This window comes from Macaca mulatta, chromosome 1 (genome assembly GCF_049350105.2).
Source record: "Macaca mulatta isolate MMU2019108-1 chromosome 1, T2T-MMU8v2.0, whole genome shotgun sequence".
Classification (NCBI taxonomy): Eukaryota; Metazoa; Chordata; class Mammalia; order Primates; family Cercopithecidae; genus Macaca; species Macaca mulatta.
The window spans coordinates 56,153,706-56,181,296 of NC_133406.1; the positions used below are offsets into that span (position 1 = coordinate 56,153,706).

Below are 27,591 nucleotides of genomic sequence, written 5' to 3' on the forward strand. Positions count from 1 at the left end.
TCAGGGTTCTCTTACAGGGACAGAACTAATAGTGTGTATATATGCACATACACACACACATATATGGGAGTTTAAGTATTAACTTACACGATCACAAGTTTATTAACTTACACAATCACAAGTACTATTAGTATAACAGTATATTATATATATGGGAGTTTATTAAGTTTTAACTTACACAATCACAAGAACTATTAGTATATTTACATATACTGATAGTACATATATACACTAATAGCATATATACTCATAGTATATATACTCATAGTATATATATATATACTCATTTTTTATATATATATATATATATGAGTTTATTAAGTATTAACTCACACAATCACAAGTTCCCACAATAGGTTGTCGGCAAGCTGAGGAGCAAGGAGAGCCAGTTCAAGTCCCAAAACTGAAGATTGTGGAGTCTGATGTTCGATGGTAAGAAGTATCCAGCACGGGAGAAAGATGTAGGCTGGGAGGATAGGCCCGTCTGTCCTTTTCACTTTTTTTCTGCCTGCTTCATATTTTCTGGTAGCTGATTAGATGGTGCCCACTAGATTAAGAGCGGATATGCCTTCCCCAGCCCACTGACTCAAATGGTAATCTCTTTTGGCAACACCCGTACAGACATACCCAGGGTCAATACTTTGTATCCCTCAATCCAGTCAAGTTGACACTCAATATTAACCATCACACCTGCCTTAAAAAACTAGTAGGGTTTGTCAGGCAGAAAAGGAAGAAAGGAAAGTTCAGGCAAAGGGAATTAGCATATTGTAAAAATCAGCCTTAGTATTATTATTTTATTTTTGAATGCTGCTGCTAACACTGTTATTTCAACTTTCTCACCATTATTAGCAAGGCCTTAACTTGACTTAATAGAAGTAGTGTTTGTTCATTTTTACTAGACACATTTACTCATTTCATGGCTGGTGTTGTGTTGCTTTATATTCATTGCCTGATGGTCCCTTTTTCTGTGTGGTCACACACAATTTTGAAAGTCTTTTCACGAGCAGTGGTCTATGCAAGTTTCAATCAGCAAAATCACAGCTCTATTAAACCTTGCTGATTCTGGTTTGTCACCATGAAAAGCTTCTTGCTTCCTTTGTAGATGTAAATGTATATAATATTCAGTGCTTGTGGTTTTATTTGGAGTGTTTGGATATATTTACATTTTTGCTTAGGAAAGCATCTTTCTGAACTGTGACTACAAACTGTGAATTCCACTAGGAAACAGGTCTTCAGAATATTGGCAAGGTTCTCATGTTCACTGGTATCTCTATTTAAATATCTTTGGAGTTTGTCTGTGGAACACATATGTTCTTATTAATTGATTACACATTAATAAAAATGATAACGAGTTAACAGTTGTAGACACTTTTTCAATGGAAGTGCTAGCATGATAAAACAAGCTCAGTGAAACTTCTGTTCCATTGGATTCTACTTAACTGAACACGAAGAAACAGTTTAGTTATTATAGTTTAAAAACAAGGGAATTTCATAATGGTCTATTTAAACTGTCTGCAAAAGAAGTTACAGTGATTTTTCTGGCATTCTCTACCTCATAACCTTCTTTCATAGACTCATTTTGTCTTTATATCAGCCTATTTGATTTAGTTCTTTTTCAACTATTATAATAATTACCATTTTATAGACATTTATATTTACTACTTATATATGAATCCAAATAGTCTAGTCTAAGGGATGGTGATCTTAATTACTGTGTTAAACTACACAGTATTAAATATTCTTTATGTTTGCAATACCTATTGCAGGAGTTTAGTTTATTTGATGACACAGAGAACCTCAGTTCACTCAAAATGTACCTTATCTTAAACTGGACTTGAGGAGCTGGGTCACTGGAAGTGGTAGGAGTAAGAATACAGGACTTGTCACTTTTGGTAATAGCCATGTCTGTATTTCTACTACCAATCTCAAATGTATGATATCACATAATTCAACAATTATGGCTGAATGAGTGAGTAAATGAATAATTAACATTGCATGGGACATAAAGTCCTCCAGTCATTTATGTCATTGATAAGTAGCTTTTTCAGGTGACTCTTAGAAGTAAGCAAACCCACTACACTAGTAACTCCTTGCATTGCCAATATTAGTCCCAAGAGAGCTGAGATGGAAGAACAGGAAATAGGAGAAACATGCAGTTATCACAATTATATTTCTTCAAGTTGATAAAATGGAATCATTATTTTTGTAATGAACTCTATGCTTAGATTTCTATCTTTCTTTTAAGTGCTTTATTTCCAAGAATTTTCTTTTCTTTAAGTTTAGGGACATAGTAGTCTTTCAAGAAGAATTATTTCAGTTCAACTTTAGAGTTAAAAGATGCAGGACAAGGGAGCTGATCTCACGTCTTTGATGATGAGTTTAGAGGTGAAATCAGACTACCTGTCTACTCTCTTCCTGCAGCTGAGCAACTCACCATAACCAGAGAAAAACACACTACTGACTTAATCTCATTTTAAAAGTATGACAGTAAACCTCATTTAGACATACAATGCTGCTTGATCATCCTGTTACACCTCGTAGCATAGTAATCTTCTTACTTTCTAAAATGACCATTTTACCCTTTCTCTTGTTTGATAAGTCCCCTAAAATTAGTTCTCATTCCCAGCTGATCATTTTCCTTGAATTTAGTTTGAAAATAGCAGTACATAGTCAGGAACTTTCTCATCTTCCTACCACTAGATCTACATACCTACTGGTATGTCAATCCACGCCCATGGTCGTCTTCCTGTTGAAGGCCAATTCTTCTACTTGGGATCTGAATTCTAGGCTTCCTGCCTTCTCAAAGACTTTGTTTCTGCAATAGTTCCCCTCTCTATTCTTCATAGAAATTCTTTCTCCTCTAGAGGAATTTCAATCAGCATATGAATATGCGATAACATTTCTTACTCCAGACGAGAAACACATGCTTGACACACATCTGTCTCAAGCTGCAGCCCCATTTCTCTGATCATTTTTATAGTTTTGTAGTTATCTATAACTGCTATCTCTAGCTTTCTCACCACACTTTCTCTCCTCAAACTCCTCCTCCACATACGTAAATCTAACAGTCACATCTCTGTCCTATTTTACTTGAACTCTCAGCAGCATTCAAGACAGGTGGTCACCCTCTCCTCTTCAAGGCAGTATTCAATCGGTATAGCAGTTAGCTATTGCTTCATAACGCATCACCCTCAAACTCAGTGGCTTAAAATGTTTATTATTGCTCATGAGTCTATGAGTGTTCCGGGTGGCTCATATGACGTCCTCTTTGCTCATGCCCACATTCATGGTTGGCGGCAGGTAATGTGGCTGTGCTGATTTAGGCTGGACTCTGACATGTTGGGGGTTGGCAAGACCTAGAATGGCCTTAGCTGGGATATTTCAAAGGTGGCAGCTTTCTGCACACTCAGGCCAACTCTCTTCTACTAGCTCTATCCATCTAGAAAGTAATGGCTGTGATACATTGATTACAATTCCTGACTTTGTATTTGTGTGCTAACATAAAGAATAAAAACCAAAATCCCTGCATTCCTTTGCAAGCCTGTAAATTGCATGGTTTTGTTTTTGAGTGCAATGGAAATGAGTAAGAACTGAATGGAATAATTTTTCATTTTGTAGTTTCTGATTGTGCAAAGGATCAAAACAAGGGTAAAGAACAATTAAAAACATGCTAACATTATTCTATTTCTGTGTAAACATCTACAGGAACAGAAAAAGCCTTTTAATGTAAGTACATGTGCAAAAAAGTCAGCTTTTTGTGTGTGACTGAGAAAGCTCTCATAGATAAGTGAGCTAGCTCTGAAATACATAAAACCTTTTCATATGTAAATAAAGTAAAACCTGGCAGCTCTACCATCTGTGAGGGTGTGAGAGTTCTTGGAAAATGACTCATTCAGTTAGGCAAAGATGTGAAACCATATTTGAATGTAAAAATATGCAAACTACATAGAAACTAGGATACTGGGGACAGCAACAGCACATGCTCTTAACAATAGAGTGTTTAGAATAGATGTGAGATTGTTGAGAAATTGACAAATACTACAATAGTGAATGAAAAAACTGAAAGTAACAAATACTGCTTTTGAAAAATTGATCTTAGTATGTAAAAATAAGTGTTAAAGGGCCTACAGAGATCATTTATTTCAACACCATTTTACGGATTACAGCACTAAAAAAGAATCTTAGGCCCAGAGAGGTTGACTGAGTTGCCAGTAGGACATAGGAAGCTGGTGGTGCTGGCAGGACTGGATGTACAGTGTGCTGACACCCAAGTCTCATCTTTTGCTTCTAGGCCTGGCTCCACTTTACTTCTGAGAAAAATCCTCTACTGACTTTAATGTGTTTCTACAGTATTTAGGGCCTAAAAGATTATCCTTTCTTTTGTGCAGGCTCAGGAATTTATTATTAACTTGAGTGCTCCATGTAACATATTCAAGCTTTCACATCCAGAAAACTGGCGTCTTGATGGTTTTCATGAGATAAGACAGAAGACTACATCTTACGATATAAGGCAAATCACAATGCTTTGTTTTTCGGAATTATCTTTTCACATGATAACTCTCCAAATGTGCAATTTTAGTCATTATTTTATTTATCTAAGCTCTGCAGGGTAGAGAAATTGAATTCTCCAAGTCTGTGTTGAGTAGAAATCCTCCAATGCTGTCCTAATGTCAGGGAGACACAACTTTAATTGATGCCTTTCCCTCCACTCCCTCAAAAAATGGGAGCCAGTTTTTCTAGGAACGTTTGATATCTTTCTCTTCTTTAACTGGGAATCAGTTTTCGTTCTAATAAATGGGGAATTATATCTTGTAAAACCAATAAACTGGTTTGGTTTTCCTTGCCCCAAAAGTTGGGAAAATGGAGAAACAAATAGAATTCAAATTTTCCTCCATTTACCTAACATGCATATAAAATTGACTATTTCTGAGATACTAAGATATGTGATAAAATTTTAAGTTTTTCTCCTAAAAAGAAACAATGATACTAGTAATCTAAAACAGGGATCCCCAATGCCTGGGCCACAGACTGGTATCTGTCCGTGGCCTGTTAGGAACTGGGTCACCCAGCAGAAGGTCAGTGGTAGTTGAGCAAGCATTACCACCTGAGCTTGGCCTCCTGTCAAATCAGCAGTGGCATTAGATTATCATAGGAGTACGAATCCTATTGTGATCTGCACATGTGAGGGATTTAGGTTGCATGTTCCTTATGAGAATCTAATGCCTGATGATCTGAGGTGGAACGGTTTCATCCCAAAACTATCTTGCCCTGCTACCCCTCCATCCTTGGAAAAATTGTCTTCCATGAAACGGGTCCCTGTTCTAAAAAGGTTGGGGACCACTGATCTAAAACAATGATCAATTAAAATCATTTCAGTTTATGATTTTAATTCCAGTCTAAACAAAAGTTAATTATTGTTACCAAACTATACATATAGTCAGAGATTCATATATTTGAAGATTATATGAATAGTTTGGTGACAATAATTAACTATTGTTTAGACTGGAATTAAAATTTGTCTGCATCTATTACTTGAAAATCAAAGACTTTATAGTACCCATGCTTCTTACTAATGCAAATACTGGAGCTGTGCAGGTAAGCAGTTTGGTAAGAAGCGAAGGGTGTGAACATTGGAGTCACACTGCCCAGTTCGAAGCCCAGTGCTGCCACTGTTATACAAACAACTCCAGGCAAGTTCCTTTGTTTTGCTTCTCATTTTGTAAAACAAGAGCACTAGTACTGCTTACACAGTAGGATTGAGATAATATATACATTTTGCTAACAAAGTACTTAGTATTTAACAAGAATTTAGCTTAGCTAAATTCTTGACTGGGCTAGTGGTACACTAACCTAATACATCCCCTGGGAGTTTTCTTTGTATTTCTTTTTTTTTTTTTTTTAATTTTTTTCAAAGTTCCAAAATCTGTTACTAGCTTATTTATCATTTACTTTTTTCTTTTAAAATAGTATCTGTTTAGTTGAGATCAGACAGACAGAATGATTATAAAACCCATCTATGTTTAAAAATGGCTATATAACCCATCATTCTTTGTCTCTGTCTCTCTGTTTTACTGGTTTCCTCATTGATTACTGAATTAAATAAAACCATTGACATGTTCATTTTTAGATCTGTTGAAGAGTCATAATTATATCTTGCTTAAAGATGATCTTTTAGCAAATTACCTTTTAACACAATTAAGAGTACATTTTCTAAATCGATGAAAAGGAGAAGGAATAAAAAACCCACGCCCACTAAAAAGCTGTCATGACCATGTATTTCTTTCAAGTGTTACTCTTCTGCATTCTTGACTTACTCCAAGTTAAATGATAAGGTCATAATTATTACTAGAAAAGATATAGCAACAGTGGTATTTTGTTTTGTTTAATTCAGTGCTGATGTATGAGTTATGTCACATTTCCTGTAAATGTAAATTTAAGGTTCGCATTTCAAATTTCTTAATATAAAAACATGAAGCCATAAGCAACCAGGTGGCACTCACACACCTTTTTTTTTTTTTTTTCTTGAAAACTATGTTGTACATTTAGTTGGTGGCTCTGTAGTTCACATGGATTTCTGGTTTCATGTCACAGACCATACTCAAGAGCTGGTTCATCACACTTTCCATATGTTTATTGTAGTGTCCATTAAGTTCTTGTATCTTCCCTAATGTTTGTTCTTCTATTTCATCTGAGAGATTACTCTGAGAGCCCATTATCTACCAAAACAAAACAGACAGAATTCATATCATAATACAATTGTTTTACAAGTTAAATTTGTCCTAGCCTGTTTACTGATGATTGTCCTATGATGCACAATTTTTGTAGATTTTTTTTCGGAGAACCAACAGGATCACCAATGCTATGAGTGGGAAGGATGAACTTTCATAAAATATTGAAACTGGTCATAGCAGGTTACTTTCAGTTTTAACCAACCTCCACATGTTACAAATTGAATACACATTTGTAATCATTAAACCGTGCCCAGAAGTTCTTTTCCATCACATTTTTCATGTATTTATAATCGTTTCCATTTAGTTCCCATATATTCCCTATTGTTTACCTTCCGAGTTATAAGTCTGGAAAACATAGTTGAAAGACACCATTAAACCCACTTTTGCTGGTTTTTAAAGACTGAATAACTAGTTTTTCTATTTTTAAAATACATTATCTGAATTGTGTCTTGTTTTTATCAGGAAGACATTCACAATGTGTCCTGTAAGATACCTTTATGTGCACAAATGTATTTCTTTTCTTTCTTTCTTTTTTTTTTTTTTTGAGACAGAGTCTTACTGTGTCACCCAGGCTGGAGTGCAATAGCGTGGTATTGGCTCACTGCAACCTCCGCCTCCCAGGTTCAAACGATTCTCCCGCCTCAGCCTCGCAAGTAGCTGGGACTACAGGCATGTGCCACCACACCCTGCTAATTTTTGTATTTTTAGTAGAGACAGGGTTTCACTATGTTGGCCAGGCTGTTCTCAAACTCCTGACCTCATAATCTGCCTGTCTTGGCCTCCCAAAGTGCTGGAATTACAGACGTGAGTCACAGCACCCAGCTGCTGAAGTGTGTTTCTTTGGGTAATAGATATTATCTTGAAAAATTTAGTGTAAGTAGTATTTCTTTCAAATTGAATATGCTTGTTCATTTAGTTACATCATAATTGTAGACACAGTTTAATATATCTTTCTAATTGCTCTTTAATTGCCAGAGATTCCCATTATTTTCCATTATCTTCTCTTTCCATGTAGCTTCTTTATCAAGGAATGATTTGACCAAAATATAATTTCATCAGAGGAGTTAACAATTTAAAGGAATTCTGCAGTGAAACACTTTGAAAGTTAGCCTTTACTAAAGCAAAAAATCAACTCCTAATGTATCTCCTTTGTAAATTCAGCCTTTCTTAAACATGGCATTTTAAAGACAAGAAGACTGTTTTATGTTTGTTTGCTTTTTCCTTCTGTGAGTGTTTAGGAAAAGTATGCATTTAATTTAATCCAAGATACTCCAGTAATGATTGACTTCTACTTCAGGGTGGTTAGACTATTCTAAATTCTAAAATCTGCATGATCTTTTTGAGTCCTAGGCTTGAAATCAAATGCCACTGAAGTGCTTGGGTTCGAGTTCTTTTCTGTTTACAGTCCAGGCAATGGGGTCTTCTCAGTTCAAAGAAAATAATTTTGAAAAGTTACAGCTTCTAAGACATCAAATAACTTTTGCAGAATAACATTTTGATAAGTGAGTATACAAGAAGCAGAAACATATGGATCGAATTTCCCTTGCTAAGAAGAAATTTTAAAATAGAAGAGATCTACTTATTGAAATGGTTCTACCAAGCTCAAAATTTTTCCTCTAAATTTAGTGTCTTAAGTGGGATTCTACTAAATTAAAAAAAATTGTCTAAATTCAATGTCTTCTAGTGGTAAAAAATAAAAAACAAACTTGTGAAACTATTACCTACTTTTCTTTGGAACAGTATTAAAAATAGTTGTCTTTGGGTTGGTTTAGTGTAACTGTTGCGAATGACTTTGGAAAAGTTAATCTCAATCTCAGGTTCTCTATTTTTTTAAATAGGGATAATATCACCCATTTGATAAGATACTATAAAATGCAAACCAGATTCATTGGTAAGTGTGCAGAGCAGTTGTGTCTAACAAAAGTGTAATATGAGCCACAAAGGCAGCTCATATATATATATATAATTATAAATTTTCTAGAAGCCACATTAAAAGTGTAAAAGAAGTAGGTGCAGTTATTTTAATAATATATTTAACCTAATAATATTCATATTTTGACATACAATCAATATAAAAATTATTACATTCTTTTATTTCATACTAAGTCTTTGGAATATGGTATGTATTTTACACTTAAAGCACATCTTGATTGGGACTAGCTACACTTCATGTGCTTAGTAGCTACATGTGAAGTGGTCACCATTTTGGACAGTGCAGCAATAAATGACAGCTGTTAATATTAGTTGAATTCTTAATGTGGCTTTTCAAGACACCCTAATCATTTTCCAGACAGACTTATAAAGATGACTCTTAGCACAGAAGTTTAACTCTGAACAAGTAATCAGTACATGTTAGTGATTACTAGTATAATTTTCACTGATTACTTATACTTTTCAAATTTTTCCAATCTGTTTTGTATTTTCAGAAACATTGTAATACCCTTGTAATATCCCATAATCCTGTGTCTCATCCTGCATAATTAAACAAAATATTGTTTCTGAGTTTATTTGATGCCCAGTGATTTGAGTTTCTGCAGTGTTTCCTATGCAGTACTATAACAATGACTAGTCATATACTATTTTAAATGGTTTTCCTAGGGAAGAATTCCATATCTTGATATCTGCAGGCTGAGTATTGATTTAACTCATGTAGGAGTTTCAGTGAATGAAGGTAAGTGGCACAAAGGCAAGAATCATGTTCCTTGATGTATTATAAGTGCCTTAAACACTATCTGACACTTAATAGATGCTCAATATACATTCGTATTGAGTAGAATGATCAGATCTCTTGATATTACAGAGAACTCATTACCTATGTTCTGTTGCTCATGTTGGTGGAAGCCTGTTACCTGAATGTTTGGAAGAATGTATAAGTTAGTAGTCGATAAATCTGTAACATGTCATGATAGGTTTAAGAGTGACATGTGAGGACTTCTCCATTTTAATTTTCAGAATGTCAGTGTTGAAACTGATGTATAGCTTTACACCATAATGACTGATGGTGATGGAAGATCTTTAAATATTCAATACGTTTCCTTATAAGTTGTTTAAATGTTCCAGTTTAAGGTAAAGCAGAGCTTCAGGTCCCATCGTCACAAGAAAAACAATTTTATGCTCTCAATTTGTGACTGTCTCCAGCAAACAAAATGCTCTTGGGATATAAATTCAGGAAGAAAGAGTAAAGATATAAAGGTCTTCAGTATGCCCAAGGCAACCATTTTCAGATTTTTTTTTTTTTTTTTTTTTTTGAGACGGAATCTCGCTCTGTCTCCCAGGCTGGAGTGCAGTGGCACGATCTCGGCTCACTGCAAGCTCCGCCCCCCGGGTTCACAACATTCTCCTGCCTCAGCCTCCCGAGTAGCTGGGACTACAGGCACCCGCCACATCGCCCGGCTCATTTTTTGTATTTTTGGTAGAGATGGGGTTTTACCGTGTTAGCTAGGATGGTCTCGATCTCCTGACCTCGTGATCCGCCCACCTCGGCCTCCCAAAGTGCTGGGATTACAGGCGTGAGCCACCGTGCCCGGCCCATTTTCAGATTTTCTATTTAGATTCATGATCTATCTGACTTTTACTTGTATTAACAACAGATTTAATTTTTCTACTATAGTCCAGAATTCTTTTTAGCAATGTAATATCTTCTTTAGATAGGGTAGCACTAAGGAAGGGATAAATAGATTTTTGATGAAACAATATTTGCTAATGTACAGCCCACATTGGGATACCTGCTTCCGTTGATAAGTCAGGGAACTTGAAAAATCACATATATTAACAAGAGCTAAAAAGCAACAAAAAGTAACATCAAGATACAACACCCACAGCAGACAGGAGGCTGGTTTCTTGAGTCTCCTCCCAGACCTCTTAATTGCCCTGGGTTAATGAGGATGAGATTTAAGTGGAATAGCAATATGCCTGACATATGGAGGTCACGCCAAGGAGAGAAGATCTGTGCTAATGGTTTTACAATATGCTTGAAGTAGCCGAGGCTTAAATATGCTGACCTTTCTATGTGAGCTTTTGATCAAATAACTGTGAAATTGGCTTGGAGTGCTAATTATGAGAGCGATGAGGAGTTTTAATTATTTAATTATGAACTAAAGCAGAAAACAAATAACCAGAACAAGATATATATCTGATAAGATTCCTCTGGGGAAATGATATTTGAAGAGATTTAACATCAGCACTTTCTGAAATTGTGATCAGTTCTGTTATTACTTAAAAAAAATGGAAATAATTATATCAGAAATATCCTATATAAGATAATCAAAGCTGGAGAATGTTAAGGATGATTATTTTCTCAGGTCCTAATAGATTATGGCTATGATAGGATTCAATAAGAAAGAAAATCAAAGAAAAAAATATTATTCATTCTTTCAACAAATATTTATTGCATGTCTACTGTGTGGCAGGCACTGTTCTAATGTCTAGGAAAATAGAGACCAAAACCAAGAAATGATTCTTTTGGTGTTTAAAGCCCCAGAAGGAAAGATAGGCAATATGCAAAAAAAGTAAATATAAAATATATCAGATAATGCTAAGTGTATGAGGAAAAAGAATGGACTACAATATGTATTTATGACAGACACAATTTTAGATAAAGTGATCAGGAAGAGGCACTAACAATTGAATTGAGATCAGAGAAAGATGAATGTATCTAAAGAAAAAAAATGTAGGACATGAGAATGGTACATGCAAAGGCCCTGTGGTAGGGGCATGTTCTATCTGTTTGAGGAAGAACAAAAGACCAATATGGATAGAACAGAACTAATAGAGTCTAGGGTGGTAGAAAATGTGGTGAGAGAGATAGCCAAAGGCCAGTCATGGAGGGTTGTATGAACTTAGGACTTTAGGATTTCTTATTTTTGAACACTGATAAAAATTTGTGTGTTTGCTGAGTGGTCCACTTAATCCTAGAAAGGACATTTTTTATTTGACAAAAAAGGTTTTGTTATTATGTAGTCCAATTTATCTGATCCTACATGAACTCCTTATCCATTACCATTAAAATAAAAGTTGTAAATAAAGAAGATTTCCAAATCGCTAATAATTTATTTGAAATGTCAGGCTTCTGCACAGAGCTTTGTTTATATTTTTACTGAGGCCAAAATAAAATGTCATAAAAAATTTAGTTATGATACATGGAGTTTAGCACTTTCTTTTAGCCCATGTTGCAACATGGAAAGGAAGGTGTAGGCTCCAAAGATTTCATGCATTTATGATTTACAGTAAGCTGCAGATATTTAAAAATATGCCAGTGTAGGAAAAAGCATTTCTTTATCTCTAAATGAAAGATTTATTGAATGAGTCAGCCAGTTGCAAAGGGAAACATCAGGAAATACCAGAAAGCTTTTCAGCAATTTGCAGCAATATCTACTTTGGTCATTTGTAAATCTTGGAAATGTTATTTATGTAACTAAACATATATATTTATATAAAAACAGGTTCTCTCAAGTTTTTTCTTACTAAAATATGTTAGTCAACAATCAGTGGTAGGAATGAGACTTTAAGCAATCCATTCAACTTGTATATTTGTGAATATGATTTTTAACATATACTATATATTACGTAATAACTACTGATTGACCCTTTGTGTGAGAAATTAAAAATGCGTTGAAAGTGAAAACGTAATATCAGTAATTATTATGTTTAAGATTTAGCTTGATGTTCAGCTTGGTTGAACTATATCTTCTCAATTACAGCATATTTTTTTCTCTCAGTATTCTATATTACACCTTATGAATATGCGTCTTATCTATTCTGCATAAGAAACAGTGCTGACTTTCTCTTTTTTTTTGTTTTTGAGACGAAGTCTTGCTCTGACGCCCAGGCTGGGGTGCAGTGGCACGATCTCGGCTCACTGCAAGCTCCGCCTCCCAGGTTCACACCACTCTTCTGCCTCAGCCTCCCGAGTAGCTGGGACTACAGGCACCCGCCACCACGCCCGGCTAAATTTTTGTATTTTTTTAGTAGAGATGGGGTTTCACCGTGTTAGCTAGGATGGTCTCTATCTCCTGACCTTGTGATCCGCCCGCCTCAGCCTCCCAAAGTGCTGAGATTACAGGAGTGAGCCACCGCGCCCGGCCAGTGCTGACTTTCTTACTCACCTTAGATTGTATTAATCGAAACTCCTTATCTCTCTGCATTCTGTACTGGTCAATTTCTACCATTGCTTCCTCCTTGGCTTGCTTCAATCGCTTTCCTTTTCCTGAAAATTAACAATTATATATATATACATATATTAACAAGGATATATATAAATAACTGTATATATATGTTACACACATATGCATATGGAACTGCAAACTTAGTTTTTTAAAAATAGATACATTCCTCATTATTTTTTGATTATTTTTTCTAGAATGGCAAACTTTACTAAAAAACAATAGATATTGAAAATTTTATTATTTTTTATTGGATTCTTCAGGGCACGTAAATGACAACTTTTTTTTCACACTTACATGTTTAAATAAAATATCTGCCCATTTACTCACAGCAGTAATGCCAGAGAACAGATTTTAGCTGTCACTTATTCAAAAAGACATTATTTGGTCAGATTTTCGGTCTTGATTTGCTGCCAGAATCCTTCAGTCCACACCAACTGGATCCTATTTAACACTGGCAGATCTCCAAAATCGCTACAAACATGCAACTCAGACTCTATCAAACTAAACTTACAATTTTTAAAAACGGTTTACTGGGATTTTTCCTTACCGTTTGTTGACTCTACAATGTCTGATTAAGCCTCACAATACATCAAAGCAATTTTTTTTTCTTTTTTTTTTTGGTAACTTTCTCTGAGGGGAACTTGCTTGAAAGTGGCTATAAAACCAATTGTTTTTAATGATTAGGAGATTTAGTTAAGTAGCCTTTTTTCTTTTATTAAGAGCAAAGGTGTAAGCCTTAGGCTAGCAGACAACATAAATGAAAGTTTTAGACGAATACAATGCTGTGGTAATCATTAGCTGAGCACATGACTTTTTCTGACAACAAGAGTAAGTTTGGTGGGGGGGCGTGGTTATAGACTAATATTAATTGGTGCTTTGCTCTCTCCACCCACCACCTTGGGGCTTAGCTACTAATGCTTCATGATCATTAAAACTTTAAAGAAATTCTGAACTACATTAAAATTCTTTTTTTCTATGAATCTATTGTCTTTCAATTTCAGTAAAATACCTGTATTCTTTTGCCCATTTAATAGATTTTTCCTCTGATAATGTTTCTTAAGTATTGTTTACAATTTCTGTCAACCATTTGTTATATTGTAAAGACTTTGAACTATAAAAAAATGTGTTCTCAGGTAGCATGAAAGAAAATCCGAGTGTAAACTTTTATTTGTCTTCCATTTACCTATGTATGTATCTACCTTTGCAGCATTTGCACAGAGATTATTTCTCAATTTCTTTCTCTTCTGAGTTGCTTCACTAGTCACTGTATGTATGTGGAATAAAAAGAGTCACTGAGTTACGTATTGAAATGTGTCTCTTTTAATGTCTACCACCCTTGAATGGAACTGGGAAGTCCTCATTCAGGACAGACATTTCGCTCTGCCTACACTTTCTTTAAAATCCAAGGTCTGCTGAAAACTGCTGCTCTTCTGTTGCTTGAGGCTTAATGGAACATTAATAGCAATGCTTATCTTTATCTTAATTAATGCTCATTACCATTTTGTATATACCGATTCCTTCATTCTCTATAGTTGTAACCATTTTGTGACAACTACACGTATGTTATTCACAGAGATTCTCTGTGAACAGAATAAATCAATGATATGTTGGTAGGAAAAACTATTCCTTGATCTCCAACCTGCTTTCTTCTATCTGTTTGTCATTTACATCAGGACAAAAATACAGAATGTTAATGTATTGATTTTTGTTTAGTAATAATGGGTTGTAGGATACATAATTATTTTACAAAATAAATCACATGCCTCACTACTCTCCATCTTAATTGCATAATATCTAAAAATAGTAGTTTTAAAGTTATGCCTCTCTAGCACATTAAAAAAAAAATCATAGGAAAGGCTCTGTGTGCCCTACCCTTGAGCAGAATTCAGCACTCCACTAAGAGGCTGTATATTAGCTCCATCACACGGTGACAGGCTCAGAGTGTGTCTGTGATTCCCTTGTCATGGCACCAGTCACCTGCTGGTTCTCATTCAATTAAATGGGAGAGCCACAGGGAAATCGTTGCTGGCACAGCAATTTTCTGGATAGACTCAGCAGCTGCTGCTGTGTGAGAGCCTGCATATGCTCCACCTGATTTAATCCAGTGGAAAAAAACTGGAGCCTAAAGCCCACTGTTCTGTTAGAGGTGAAGCAAAATGCATGCATCAAATCCACTCATACTAACCTCTAACTTGCTTCTCTCTCTGTGTAAGAATATGGCAATTCTGAAATTATACTTATTTCTTTGTAAGCATTAAAAACATGGCTGCTGTGACCAAAAGTGGGAAGAAAAGACATTTGGACTGATTTTCAGGTGGTTTGTGGGAAAAGGATTAAGAAAATCAATTTTGGGCAGCAATTTTACACACTGAACTCTGTGTAGGAGACAAAGGGTAATGCTCGAAGATGGAATCTTCCTGGCCTTCTCATTAGGACAGGCCAGGTGAACTGACTGTTCCCAGAGGTGATAAGTTCGTGAGGTACAGATAAACCTAATTCTGTTGATTGCTAAATTTGTTCTAGACTCTTCCTGATAGAGAAGATAGGATTTCATTTATCATCTAAGGCAATCAGAATCATGCACTAGGCATCACTGCAATAAAACATTAGAAGCTTTGTAACTTTTAGCAGGTTACTGAGTTTTCTCATCTATAAGACAGAGTTAATAATGTACTATAAAAAGTTATTGGAGGGATTATTAAAAATGTATATAAAATGCTTGACAAAAGTAGTTATTTAATTATTTTAAATCATTATTAGGAAAACAGGTCCAATTCCTAGGGGCCTTTTGCTAAAAAAAAAAAAAAAAAAAAAAAAAAAAAAAGGCAAGGAGTGAAAAAAAAAGAAGGTAAGGAGTAAAGCATGAGTTTGAGGAGAAGTCCTTAGGCTGTCACTAGAGAAGCCTCTGGAAGCTTTCTCTAGGATATTTAATTGGAGGTATGCAGAGGACAGCTGGGCAGACAAGATTGGGATGCAGGAGGAAGGTCTGAAATGAGGACAGAGATTTGCATGTTAGTCATTGGGGCCTGTTTATGTGCTGGTTATAGCAATGGGATTTAGACAGAAGTCAAGGGAGAGTATACAGAATGAGGAGAAAAGAAGGCTAAAGTCTCAACTTGGGGGAATATTAACACTCAACCTTCAAGAAAAAGGAGGAGGAAGCTTGGAAGGAGCAAGTAGTAGTCAGAGAAGTAGGAGAAACCAAAAGACAGAAGAGAACATTCCAAGAAGGATATGGCCAGCAGTATCAAATGACACAGAGAACTGACACAGAGAACTGAAATAAGAGATATTTAATCAATGTTACTAGATGTCTATTATGCACCACACACTATTGTAGATCTATGGATATAGCAGTGAAAGCTGCAAACTTTTTGTTTCATGGAGTTTGTGTTCTGAATGTAGTTGGGGAGATAAAAATAGAAAATGGACAATAAGTATATAATATGTCAGGGATGATGATGAAGAAGAAAGGAGAATAAGGGGTAGAGAAACATGGTGGTGGATTCTACTTTAGACAGCTCAGGCCTCTCAGATGAAACAGTATGTGAACAGAGGCCTAAAGGAATAAGGCAACTAGTCATGCAGATATCTGAAGGGGAGAAGTCTTCCAGGCAGAGAGAACAGCAAGTGCAGAGGCCTTGAGGTGGGAGGATGTTTGCCATGCTGAAGGGAGAGCAAAAATACCATCATAGCTGGAGCAAAGAGAAGAGGATGGTTGAATGTTAGGAGATGGTATTAGATAGTAGCAGGACCAGGTCATATTGATCTCACAGGGCATGGTAAGAATACTGGTCTTTGGAATACTAAATTCATGAAGGGTTCTTAGCCAAGGCTTGACACAATACTACTTGTGATTTAAAAGTATTTCTTGACTGGGCATAGTGGCTCATGCCTGTAATCACAGCACTTTGGGAGGCCGAGGCAGGTGGATCATGAGGTCAAGGGATCAAGACTATCCTGGCCAACATGGTGAAACCCCGTCTCTACTAAAAATACAAAAGTTAGATGAGCATGGTGGTGCATGCCTGTAGTTCCAGCTACTTGGGAGGCTGACGCAGGAGAATCTCTTGAACCCAGGAGACAGAGGTTCAGTGAGTCGAGATCACGCCACTGGGAACAGAGTGAGACTCTGTCTCAAAAAAAAAAAAAAAATTTCTTTGGCTGGTGTGGTGAAAATAGAAAATACACTGTGGGGTAAAGGAGAAGCAGAAAGATCAGTTTGGAATTTGTTGCAATTGTTCAGGCAAATGTTAATAATTGCTGGAAATGGTAAAGTAGTAGTGGAGCTGGCAAGAAGAGGGTAGATATATTTTGGAGGTGGAGCTGATACATGAGCATGAGAGACAGGTACGAGTCAATGATGACACCAACATTTTATTTTGGGGATGGAGTCAATACTGCAATTTCGTTGATATGCCTATTCAATATCCAACAGTGACGCTGAGAAGGCTGATGTTTACATGAACTTAGAGATCAGGGAAGCAACGAGTGCTGGGAATATCAAGTTTGGGAGTTATCAACATGAAGCTGGTATGTAAAGCCATGAGATTAGATGAGACCACCTCAGAAGTATCTGCTGATATATAAGAGAATAGGTCCAAATTGGGGTCCCGACTTTAGAGATTGAGAAGACAATAGGAAGCCAACCATAAGAGTAGTGTTCCAAAGTCAAATGAAGAAAGAGTTTCAAAGATGAAAGAGGGATCTAATTGTGAATGAGATATTGAATTAACATTGGGTTTAGCAAGACTGGTGATCTTGGCAAGAGGAGCTATTGGTGGAGTTATACGAAGAAATGTTCAATAGAAAATGGAATGAAAAATTGTAGACACAGGGAATATAGGCAATTTCTTTGAGAAGTTTTAACCAACAAAGCAGAACAAAGAAAATAAAATAAGGGCTCAAGGTGGTCAAGTGGATTTGACAGTTAGAGGGTTTAATTGTGCCCCCCGAAAAGATATGTTGGAGTCCTAACTCCTGGTACCTCTAAATGTGACCTTACTTGGAGATAGGGTCTTTGCAGATGTAATCAGGTTAAAATGAGGTATAAGGGATTAAGATGGGTCCTAAATCCAATAATTGGTTCTCTTATAAGGGAAATTTGAATACAGAGGCATAGAGTCAGAGCAGACACACAGGGAGGAAGGCCATGTAATAATGGACATACAGATTCAAACGATGCAGCTGCAAGACAAGGAGTGCCAAGGATGACTGGCTACCACAATGACCAGGAAAGAGGTATGGGTGTTTCTCCCTTAGTTCCTCCAGAAAGATCCAACCCTGCTGGAACCTTCTGTTTGGACTTCTGGCCTCCAGAACTCTGAGATAATCAATTTCTGTTTAAAGTCACCTAGTATATGGTAGTTTGTTACAGCATCTCTAGGAAACAAATGCAGAGAATCAGCAAGGAGCATAGAGAAAACAATGCTAGTTGAGCATTGGAGCCAAAGCCAGATACCCTAGTGCGGTGAAAAGAGTAGATATTGAAATGAATGTGCCACCTGACAAAAATATGCATAAACAGTTCAGAAGCCATTTTTATTTGCTGTATAAACAAAGGGTACTTTGGTAATGTTTGAAGATTTCTGTTAGTGATAACAATTTTTGATCTATTCTACCACTCAGAAAACAAAGCAAAACCAAACCAAACAAAACTTCTTGGCTTTAGGGGGTTGTCAATATTAAGATGAAACCAACCTGATTCAAAGAATGCTCTTACTTTTCCCAGCTACTACAAACATTGGGAAAGAAATGTCACCAGAAAAACAAAGAGGCAACCTCTCCTTTGGTGACTGTCACTGCTAGAGCTTCTCTTACACTAAATCTATTGCCTGTCAGATCTCCACTTCCTGGATATTTTCTTTTGCTTTTCTTCTACTTGTATTGTCCTTGTTAAAAATGCAATAAATAGTTTTGTGTAGCTCCTGGACTGAATATAACCAAATCCTATTAATAGATGAAAATGCTCTGTGGTTATTATTTTAATATTACCTACTTGAAGAAATGAAAGCCCAATACACTTACAAATACCCTGTTAGTCTGTGGACTATAAAGGAAGAGGAAGTATTTACAGGCCTACAAAACATGCAAGACAGGCCATGAAATTCTTATACAACAACTTTTATTTTATTAGTTTATTAAAAGTCTTGTCTTTATGAACAAAAGCATCCACTTGCATAGTGAAGAATTTATTAAATCGAGGTGCTTGTTTAAATAATTCAGAATATATGCATATTTGGAAGCAAATAGGAAATTTGCTGATTTTAAAAAATTATTGATGGTTGGCATCCTAAAGACCCACAAAAATAAATCTGAATTATAGTATTATCTGATGTATTATCTAGAATGCAGAAATATTTTCTTAAGTATTTATTTTGCACCGAAGTATAATTCAATGAAAGACCTCATAGAGGACCAGCTTAAGAAATCTCCAGGACTTAACTATTTTGCTGTTTTTGCAACAAAATTCTTTTTATTGGATATTAAAATAATATTAATAGCTAAAATTTCTTGAGCAACTTCTATATGCCAAGTGGTGCTTTAAGTCTTTCATAAGTGTTAACTCAGTTAATCATGACAACTCCAAGAGGTAGGTACTGTTAATATCTCCATTTTGAGGCTGAGGAAATAGGCACAGCAAGGTTAAGAGGTAACCCGCCCAAGGTCACACAGCTAATAAGAAGCAGACGTTAGAGAGGCACCCAGGCAGAGCAGCTGTAGGGGATGAGCACTGACCATACGATTTTTAGAGAAAGCTAGACGAGTGTGTTCTTCACTTGTATTACAATTGTCTACAGCTTTTAGACATTTTTATTATAGCTGCTTGTTCAATTTTTCTCATCTCCGGATTGGAAAATTTACCTTTTTTTTTTTTTTTTTTTTTTTTGCTGTTTCTTTCAATCTCTATCCTGTAATGCAATTTGTCATTTTTAGTTAAGCACAAATGCTACTTTCTGCAGCTTCCAAAGTAAATAAATTGAGTGTTTATTTCTAGGAGAGTTTACCATGTATGTTCAGAAATGATTTGGAATATGAGTTCTTTATGTGATGTTGAATTGCATGCATTTGAGTATTTCAGAACGATGTTAATACAGAGCTATAGAGTTTTAAAAGTTTGCAATGGGTGTAAGTGAAGTAAATACTTCTCTTAAAAAAGGTCATGACTAAAAGTAAAAATGCAACATATTTCAGAGAAACACAAGTCTCTATTCCTCCTGTTGATAATGGTACTTTGAATTTCTAATCTAATTTTGATTGAAGTTTCAGGTCAATACCCCAACCTGGATCTCCAGGGCAGATCTCTGATGTTTAGGTAACTTGTCTTGGACCAACACACCCACTTCTATGTTTTGATTAATGAACAATTTATTAAGTAAAGAGCATTGAATCTAGGTAAGATAATTTAAAGTAGTGCAAACTACTGTGATTTCATCTAAATTCAACCAAAATAGTAAGGCTATTTTACACATAAATATGTGTGAGAGCTTTAACTAATAAATATAACCTGTAATCAGTGAATACAGACAAATATCTGAACATTTCTAGTCATCCTACCAGAAGCAGTCCCAGTTTCTTTGTTTTAGGAAAAGTAGACCCAGAACTTACAGCAGGGGTAAAAACAAATGGAATGAGATCATTCTAGTCTATTTCTTTCTTCTATTGTTATTACTTATAGTAACATACAAAAATACATGACATATATTAAAAATAAAAATAACTCTAGTGTGTATTTTGCTTTACTATCTTACACATATTTTTCTGATTCTTGCAACCTCTTGTTCATATGTATGTGTGTCTGTGTGTATTATAACTTCTATTTTTATTTACAGAAAGAAAATCTGAAACTTGGAGATGTTAAATGACATTAAGAATCATTGGTTTTCAACTCAAGCCAATGCTTTTATACTCTGCTACTTCCCAGTCTGACTTCCGAAGCCTGTCCACATTCCTGCCCACGTCCCTGTCACATTTCATCTCTCTCAGTAGCTGGTGTATGTCTTGAGAGCAGAGACGTGCATATTCAATTTCTATAGACCTCATGGCCTTCTGGAGAGTTCCTGATACATCAAGTTCATAATCCCTTATCTGTATCCCTAAAGGCAAAACACATAGACCATATACTGTATTATGTAGTAATTGCACCAGGATCTGAGGCAGTTCTCCTTAATGGAATATATTAATATTTTTGCAGCATAATATAAAAATAACCGTATTAATCTTGTATTTTCCTGAAACTATTAACATGTGAATTGCTGTTTTCTTTATCTTTCCCTCTTTCTTGCCCTTCCTTCTTCCTCTCTTTCTTTTTCTTAAAAATAATACACTCAAGAGTCTTGTTCTCGCTCTCTATGCCCAAGTTTCTGAGAGTCTTGCAAATAGATTTAAGAAAGAGAAAATGACCATAGACCTTCTAATAGTGGTGTTCACTATTGTGACTTCTTGGTCCTCATTCTGAATCTCATTATGCCTTAATATGTCAGAATTTCAAATGAATCTTTTTGTGGAAAAATAAAGCAAAAGTATATGGGTTTACTAAAATGATAACTATCTTTACCTCTCCTGTCATCGTGACTCTTTTCCCTTTTTAAAATAGTAATTTGTGCATTTATCTCACTGGGAAGTTCTTTAAGGAAGAACTAGGTCTTATTCATCAGTGTAAACGTCAAAGTGGCCTGGAATTAGTAGATACCCAATGAACACTTATTGAATTAAATAAACAAATGAAACAAAAACCACTGAAACATTAGGGAAATTATAACATACCTAGTATATAAGGTAATATTTCTATTTTGCCATAGATTGCTTATGTGAGTAAGCTGTTGTAACTATAAACTGTAATACCTGCTGATAGCTTTAAGAAAACAGTTTCTATCCAGTTAAAACTGACCTCAAAGCCTGTGGCTTCTGAGGCAAAGAGGACAGGCTGACATTCTCCATAAAACTGAGTGCAGAGGTTAGTTGTTGAAAGTCAAAATATTTTCCAGCATGTCTTTAAAGCCTGGGTATTTATTATTACTGGTTGAATATCCCCTTGAATATTCATGAACAAAGACATGGCAGGCTAAGAAAAAAGTATGCAGGTATTTTAAGTTACTGGCAAATGAAATGAACATTTTTGTATAGAAATAAGACAATATGTACTTTTCAATACTGAATTCTGAGGAAAGATTGCCCAAGGACAGCATATTCACTAGAGAAAAGGAAAAGAAATTGGACTTTTATCTTTATTCTGAAATTTGAAGCCAGGTTGCCCTTAGTGGCTCCCACCCCAAAACAACTTGCATTTTTAGCAATTCTTTTATTCTTTAAGGACTTGAAAAAAGGAGAAATAGTTGGTAAAAATTATTTGGGTCATACAATAATATTGATTAATCTATACTCAATATTTGATTTTGTATCCTCCATAATAAGAAAGCAAAGGCAACATAACTATCACATCTTTAAATTATCTGATCTTCTGTTCTGAAAGTTTTAAATATTGTTAAAGAAGTGTTTTAAAAGGCCTGGCATGGTAGCTCACTCCTGTAATCGCAGTAATTTGGGAGGCAGAGGCAGGTGGATCTCTTGAGCTCAGGAATTTGAGACCAGCCGAGCAATATGGTGAAACCCCCATCTGTACAAAAATACAAAAATTGGCCAGGTGTGGTGCTGTGTATCTGTGGTCCCAGCTACTCTATAGGCTGAGGTATGGCTTTAGCCTGAGATGAAGGTTGCAAGGAGCCCAGATCATCTGCATTCCAGCCTAGGAACAGAAGCAGACCCTGTCTCAAAAAAAAAGAAAAGAAAAGAAAAGAAAGAAAGGCAGAAAGAAAGAAAGAAAGAAAGAAAAGAAAGAAAGAAAGAAAGAAAGAAAGAAAGAAAGAAAGGCAGAAAGGCAGAAAGAAAGAAAGGAAGAAAGGAAGAAAGAAAGAAAGAAAGAAAGAAAGAAAGAAAGAAAGAAAGAAAGAAAGAAAGAAAGAGAAAGAAAGAAAGAAAGAAAGAAAGAAAGAAAGAAAGAAAGAAAGAAAGAAAGAAAGAAGGAAGGGGGGAAGGGAGGAAGGGAGGAAGGGAGGAAGGGAGGAAGGGAAGGAAAGAAAACCCTGAAACTTTTAAAAAGAGAAAATTCTCTATGCTGTTTCAACCACAGTCCTGAACTGCTTTGTTTTCTATAAAATTACTCTGCATTCATATCGTCTTGTAACCATTTCCACACTTTGCTGTAGGAAAAGAAATTGAGAAATAGGTAAAGTTTGCCTTCACTCTCTTTCTTCTTCCTTTCCTCTTCTATCATCTCCACCTGGAGTCGTTCCTTTTGTGTTGTTGATGCCCATGTTGCTGAATGTTCAGGAAATCTATTTATCTTAAGAAAAGGAAATGAGTTTACCTGTGGTTTAAAACCTTCGTGTACCTGCCTTATTCTGGACTTACTTTCTTATGTTGTCCATGTATTCCTTCATTTCATTTATTACATTTAAATAATTCAGTACCTACTCCAATCCCATCACTACATTCATCCCAAGAGTTACATAAGTAACATTTTGAAAATATGGCCCCTGTTTTGCCAGACTGAATCTAATTGCAGAGGCAGGACACACAATCACAAGGAGAGCGAATGACACTGCAAATTATTGTAGATTGAATAATGAGGTGATATGAAATGGGATAGTGAAAAAAAAAAGTCTTGGCTTTGGGAACCTGAATTCCAGTTGTAGGTCTGAGACATATTAATTTTTTTATTATACAAATTGTGTAAATTTTGTAAAGCGCAGTGGTTAAGATCTGGGCTTGGAAATTACAGCTCATCTAAATCTTGTCTCTACCATTTACCCTCTGTGTGACCTTGGACAAGTTGTACAATTTCTCTAAGCATCACTTTTGCTTTTTCAGTAAAGGTTGTGAGGAATAAAGATAAGCAATGAGCATGGTGCCTGGCACAATATTTTCTATTTTTAATATATAACCTTGAACAAATCAGTGACTCAGTTTCTACATACATTGGGAATAATATTAATATCCTATTCATTTGGCTGTTGTGAGTATCAAAGAGAATAGGAAAGGGGTTGAAGTTCATTGAGGACATTCTATATGTAAGTACATGAATGCATGACCAAATGAAAAGACAGCTGAGTCCAGTGACAAGTGCCTGTAGTCCCAGCTATTTAGTAGGCTGAGGCAGCAGGATCTCTTGAGTTCAGGAGTTGGAGTCCAGCCAGGACAACATAGTGAGACCCCCATCTCTTGAAAATAAATTAATAAAAATAAAAAGAGAGGTAGAAAATGAGAATAAAATGAAAATATTTTAAAATATTAGATATTAAAAAGCTATCAAGAGGTTTGAGAATGAGCTATTATTATTTTGATTTTATGGAAATGAAAACTGATGCTTATCAAAAGTAAGTAATTTGCTCAGGTTTACTCACTAATAAGTAGATTAAATCCAGAAGTTTTCTATCTCTTAACAATGTTGAGAAAACTGAGGCATGGCATAGCCAAGGTTTAAGCCCACATCTCTATAATCTTAATGTCCATGAACACGTGACCTCTCAAAAGAATCTGAATGAGGAAACTTCATCCGTACTCTAGAAATAAGGAACATATAGCTGGGTAATTTTAATGAATGGGTGAAGGTCTCACAGGGAGTACAGTAAACCAAAGTTTGAAACAAGGTCTGCCTAATCCAAAAGTCTACGCTTATCCTGCATTCCACTGCTTCGTTTATTTCGTGACAAACCCCTCACAAGTGAGACTTACTCTTCTTGGCTTCCTCTAGCTTGTCCTTGGCCCGTTTTTCTGCCTGAAGAAGCTGGTGGATTCCCTGAGACTGGCTCGTCATGGTAGTCTGCTCCAAGCAAGTGGCTTCTGTGAAATCTGGGAAGTAATGGGTTCACTTATTCTTTCAGAAATTAACATGTGACTCAGATTATTGTGTCAACAGAGAGTTCTAAATGCAGCTGTTTCAAACTGGCTTGATTGGCCTGGATAGCTGGGTCCCAAGGAAAGCCCGAGGTGGCATCTAGAAAAACTAGTTAAACCAATGTGAATAAATTGAGAACCTAACCATTTCTGCCAATCTTAGCTCTTCTGTATGAGATAAGGAGATATAGATGAGGTGTTGCATCTACTTATAAATAATGAGTAAGAGACCTTTTAAGAATGTTAATTTCCCTAATCTTTCAAGAAACGTTGACATGTTTACTGAATTTTTCTTTTAAGTAACAAGATCTTTCTTGTTCTTTGTCCCTGCAGTACTTTGTTTCAGGTCTTTTTCTTTGTTTCTAGTGATTCAGTTATCTGCTTGCAGAAAATGTGTTAATCTTTTGTTAGGAAAGAGATTCCCTAGCTTTGCGCATAGAAAGTGGACTAAGGATTTTTTTCCCCCAAGGTCTCAGGTGACAGGAATGAAAAGATTTCTTTTGGGCATTGTGCTGCTCTTAAGTAATGCTGTAGGTTGAAGTTCCAGGGAGATCTTAGTATTGTGACTAAACAATTAGTAATTTTAGCAGTAGTAATCGTAATAGAGATAGATTATAACTGTAGGTTTTGGGGTTAAAATAATTTAAGCATGCATTTTATATTATTCAGGGTTTGTGATAGGTATTGTCCTAAGACAGTACAATAAAATCCATCATACTGGATTTGATTCGATCCAGTAGCAATTGGACAAATGAGAATATTGGTCACAGAGAAGAATCACAAAGTATCATTTATATGTAACTAAAATTTTTATTTCAGGTGAAAGGCTAATCTTTTGACTTAGAATAAGGCTTTTCCCCCTGACATGATTTGCAGATTGGAGTTTCACATGTTATTGCTCTCATAAACTATACCTCTATTGCCTCATCTATAAGTGCCAGGTTCATCTTCTTTAATAAGATGTCCAGATTTAAAGATAATTGTAAAACAATCTGGGCACTAAATCTTTTAAGGTTTTAATGATTATTTTCTCCTAATCTTTTCAAGTTGTCTCATCCATACCTATGTGCCTACATTATGTGTGCATTATCTTCAGCAAATATTTTCAAAAGGAAAAACTTTTCCACAGGATCACTTTTACTTTTTTTTTTCAGTCACATTTAATCAGCTTATAAAGTACTTAATTTGTATTGCATAATTACAATCCCTAGTGTAACTGGGATAAACCGATTTTCGAACAAACACAACGCTTGTCTGATCCCTCCCGACAAAAGGATACAAGGTGGCTTAACAGGAAGACGTCCTGGAACAGAAAAAGCCTTTGGGAATTACCCAAAATGGGGAATGAGAATGAATTTCATCCTCTCCTGACCCTCAAAATTACTCTCTCAGTGAAAAGGAGGGATAGAAATATCTACCCAGAAGCAGAGAAAGATGACGAAGAAGAAGCTTCTCATCTCAATCTGGGCTCTGGATAGAAAAAAAAAAAAAAAAAGAAGAAGAAGAAGGAATCACAGTCCCAAACTCATGTGAGTTTGAACTGCCAGAGCCTTCTGCAGAGATAAAACCATACTGAACACACTCTTACAATCTAAATTGCAAAATAAATGAGAAAGTAAAGTTGAGGAGATGTAGGTTGTGCAGCAATAGATAGAGGTAAAAACCTGGCTGGAGAATTTGAACTTTATTATATAGCCAATGGATTATTATCATACTAATGGTTTACTTGCTATAAGAGTTATTCCTTTGTTTTAATCAAAGCTGATTCCTAATGTGACTTTTCACTTACAAACTCAAACATTTTAAGGATAACATTTTAAAAAATTCTACTTATAGCCAAGATTTTGAGTTTATTCTTTAAATGTTTTGTATTACTGAGCATCAATGGGACAAGCTTTTCTTCTTCTATTCACTAATAAAATATCAGCCCGGTTCCAGAAACTGGGTATGATAATTTACAATTATGTGTATTTCCACGTTTAACTAATTTGATTCTCATATGGGTGTTATTATTACAAAGCACACCAATTTTATCAGTAAAGAAACTAAAGCTCCTATAAAATAAGCAAGATGAGTGGTCAGGGAACTGTGGCTCAGAAAACTTGAGTGACAGGCCCAAGGTCAGGTGGCTTCTGAATAGAAGAATTGAATTGATATCATGGTCAGTGTTCTTGCTGCTGAACAATGCTCTCTTTCTTTCCAGGAAAATTTTCTTCCAGGTTTCTCCTGTTTTCCTGATAAAAAATATGGAAGAAAACAAAGAATACCAATTGACATTTCACTCTGTGTAAAACTATTAAATATATCAATCAATTTAAATACTATGTGCTTGAATAATTAATGGTAAAAATATCAAAACAAAATGAAATTTGACTTAACCTAAGTCTCCTTGATTGGAATTAACATTTTTAACACCTAGCGTTTTTCCTATTCCATTTATTTGGTACTACTTGTTCTGGTCGTACTATTTATTATACTCTATTTTATTTTGTATATTTATATACCTAGAAATAAAAATAAGTTTTCTTTCTAATGTGAGCACTGTAAGTCATGTTTTGTTTCTATGTTAATGAAATGGCAATGTTGATAGTTTCTATGTATTAGTATCTAAGAAACACAATTTATCAATATTATTACTTATTGTATATTATTGGTGTTATTTTATTATTTAAGTTTCAATGATAAACTGAGAATTAAGTTATACATTTTTATAAAAATCTCACAATGTACAAAGGATTTGTTTTTTCAGAAAAGATAGAGAAATGGATGTTAGTCACAGTCGCTTTATGAAAAGGAAGTGT

General features: G+C 35.4%; 1 protein-coding gene across 1 annotated transcript; it reads right to left on the reverse strand.

Moving 5' to 3' along the window:
• Positions 1-2,262: 2,262 nt before the first annotated feature.
• ATP6V1G3 (ATPase H+ transporting V1 subunit G3) lies at positions 2,263-26,376 on the reverse strand. Its single transcript, XM_015120759.3, has 3 exons — positions 24,629-26,376; positions 12,836-12,936; positions 2,263-6,716 (listed from the first exon to the last, which is right to left on the reverse strand). The coding sequence occupies exons 1-3, from the start codon at positions 24,708-24,710 to the stop codon at positions 6,543-6,545; spliced, it is 357 nt and encodes a 118-aa protein (XP_014976245.1). The 5' UTR covers positions 24,711-26,376; the 3' UTR covers positions 2,263-6,542.
• Between the last annotated feature and the right edge of the window lie 1,215 nt (positions 26,377-27,591).

Excerpts from the sequence above, each read along its gene's own strand:
- ATP6V1G3 (XM_015120759.3), bottom strand. The coding sequence starts at position 24,710 with ATGACGAGCCAGTCTCAGGGAATCCACCAGCTTCTTCAGGCAGAAAAA. Across the intron at positions 12,937-24,628 it reads GCTAGAGGAAGCCAAGAAGA|GAAAAGGAAAGCGATTGAAG; the intron begins GTAAGTCTCACT and ends GTTAATTTTCAG. Across the intron at positions 6,717-12,835 it reads TTCGATTAATACAATCTAAG|ATAATGGGCTCTCAGAGTAA; the intron begins GTGAGTAAGAAA and ends TTGTTTTGGTAG.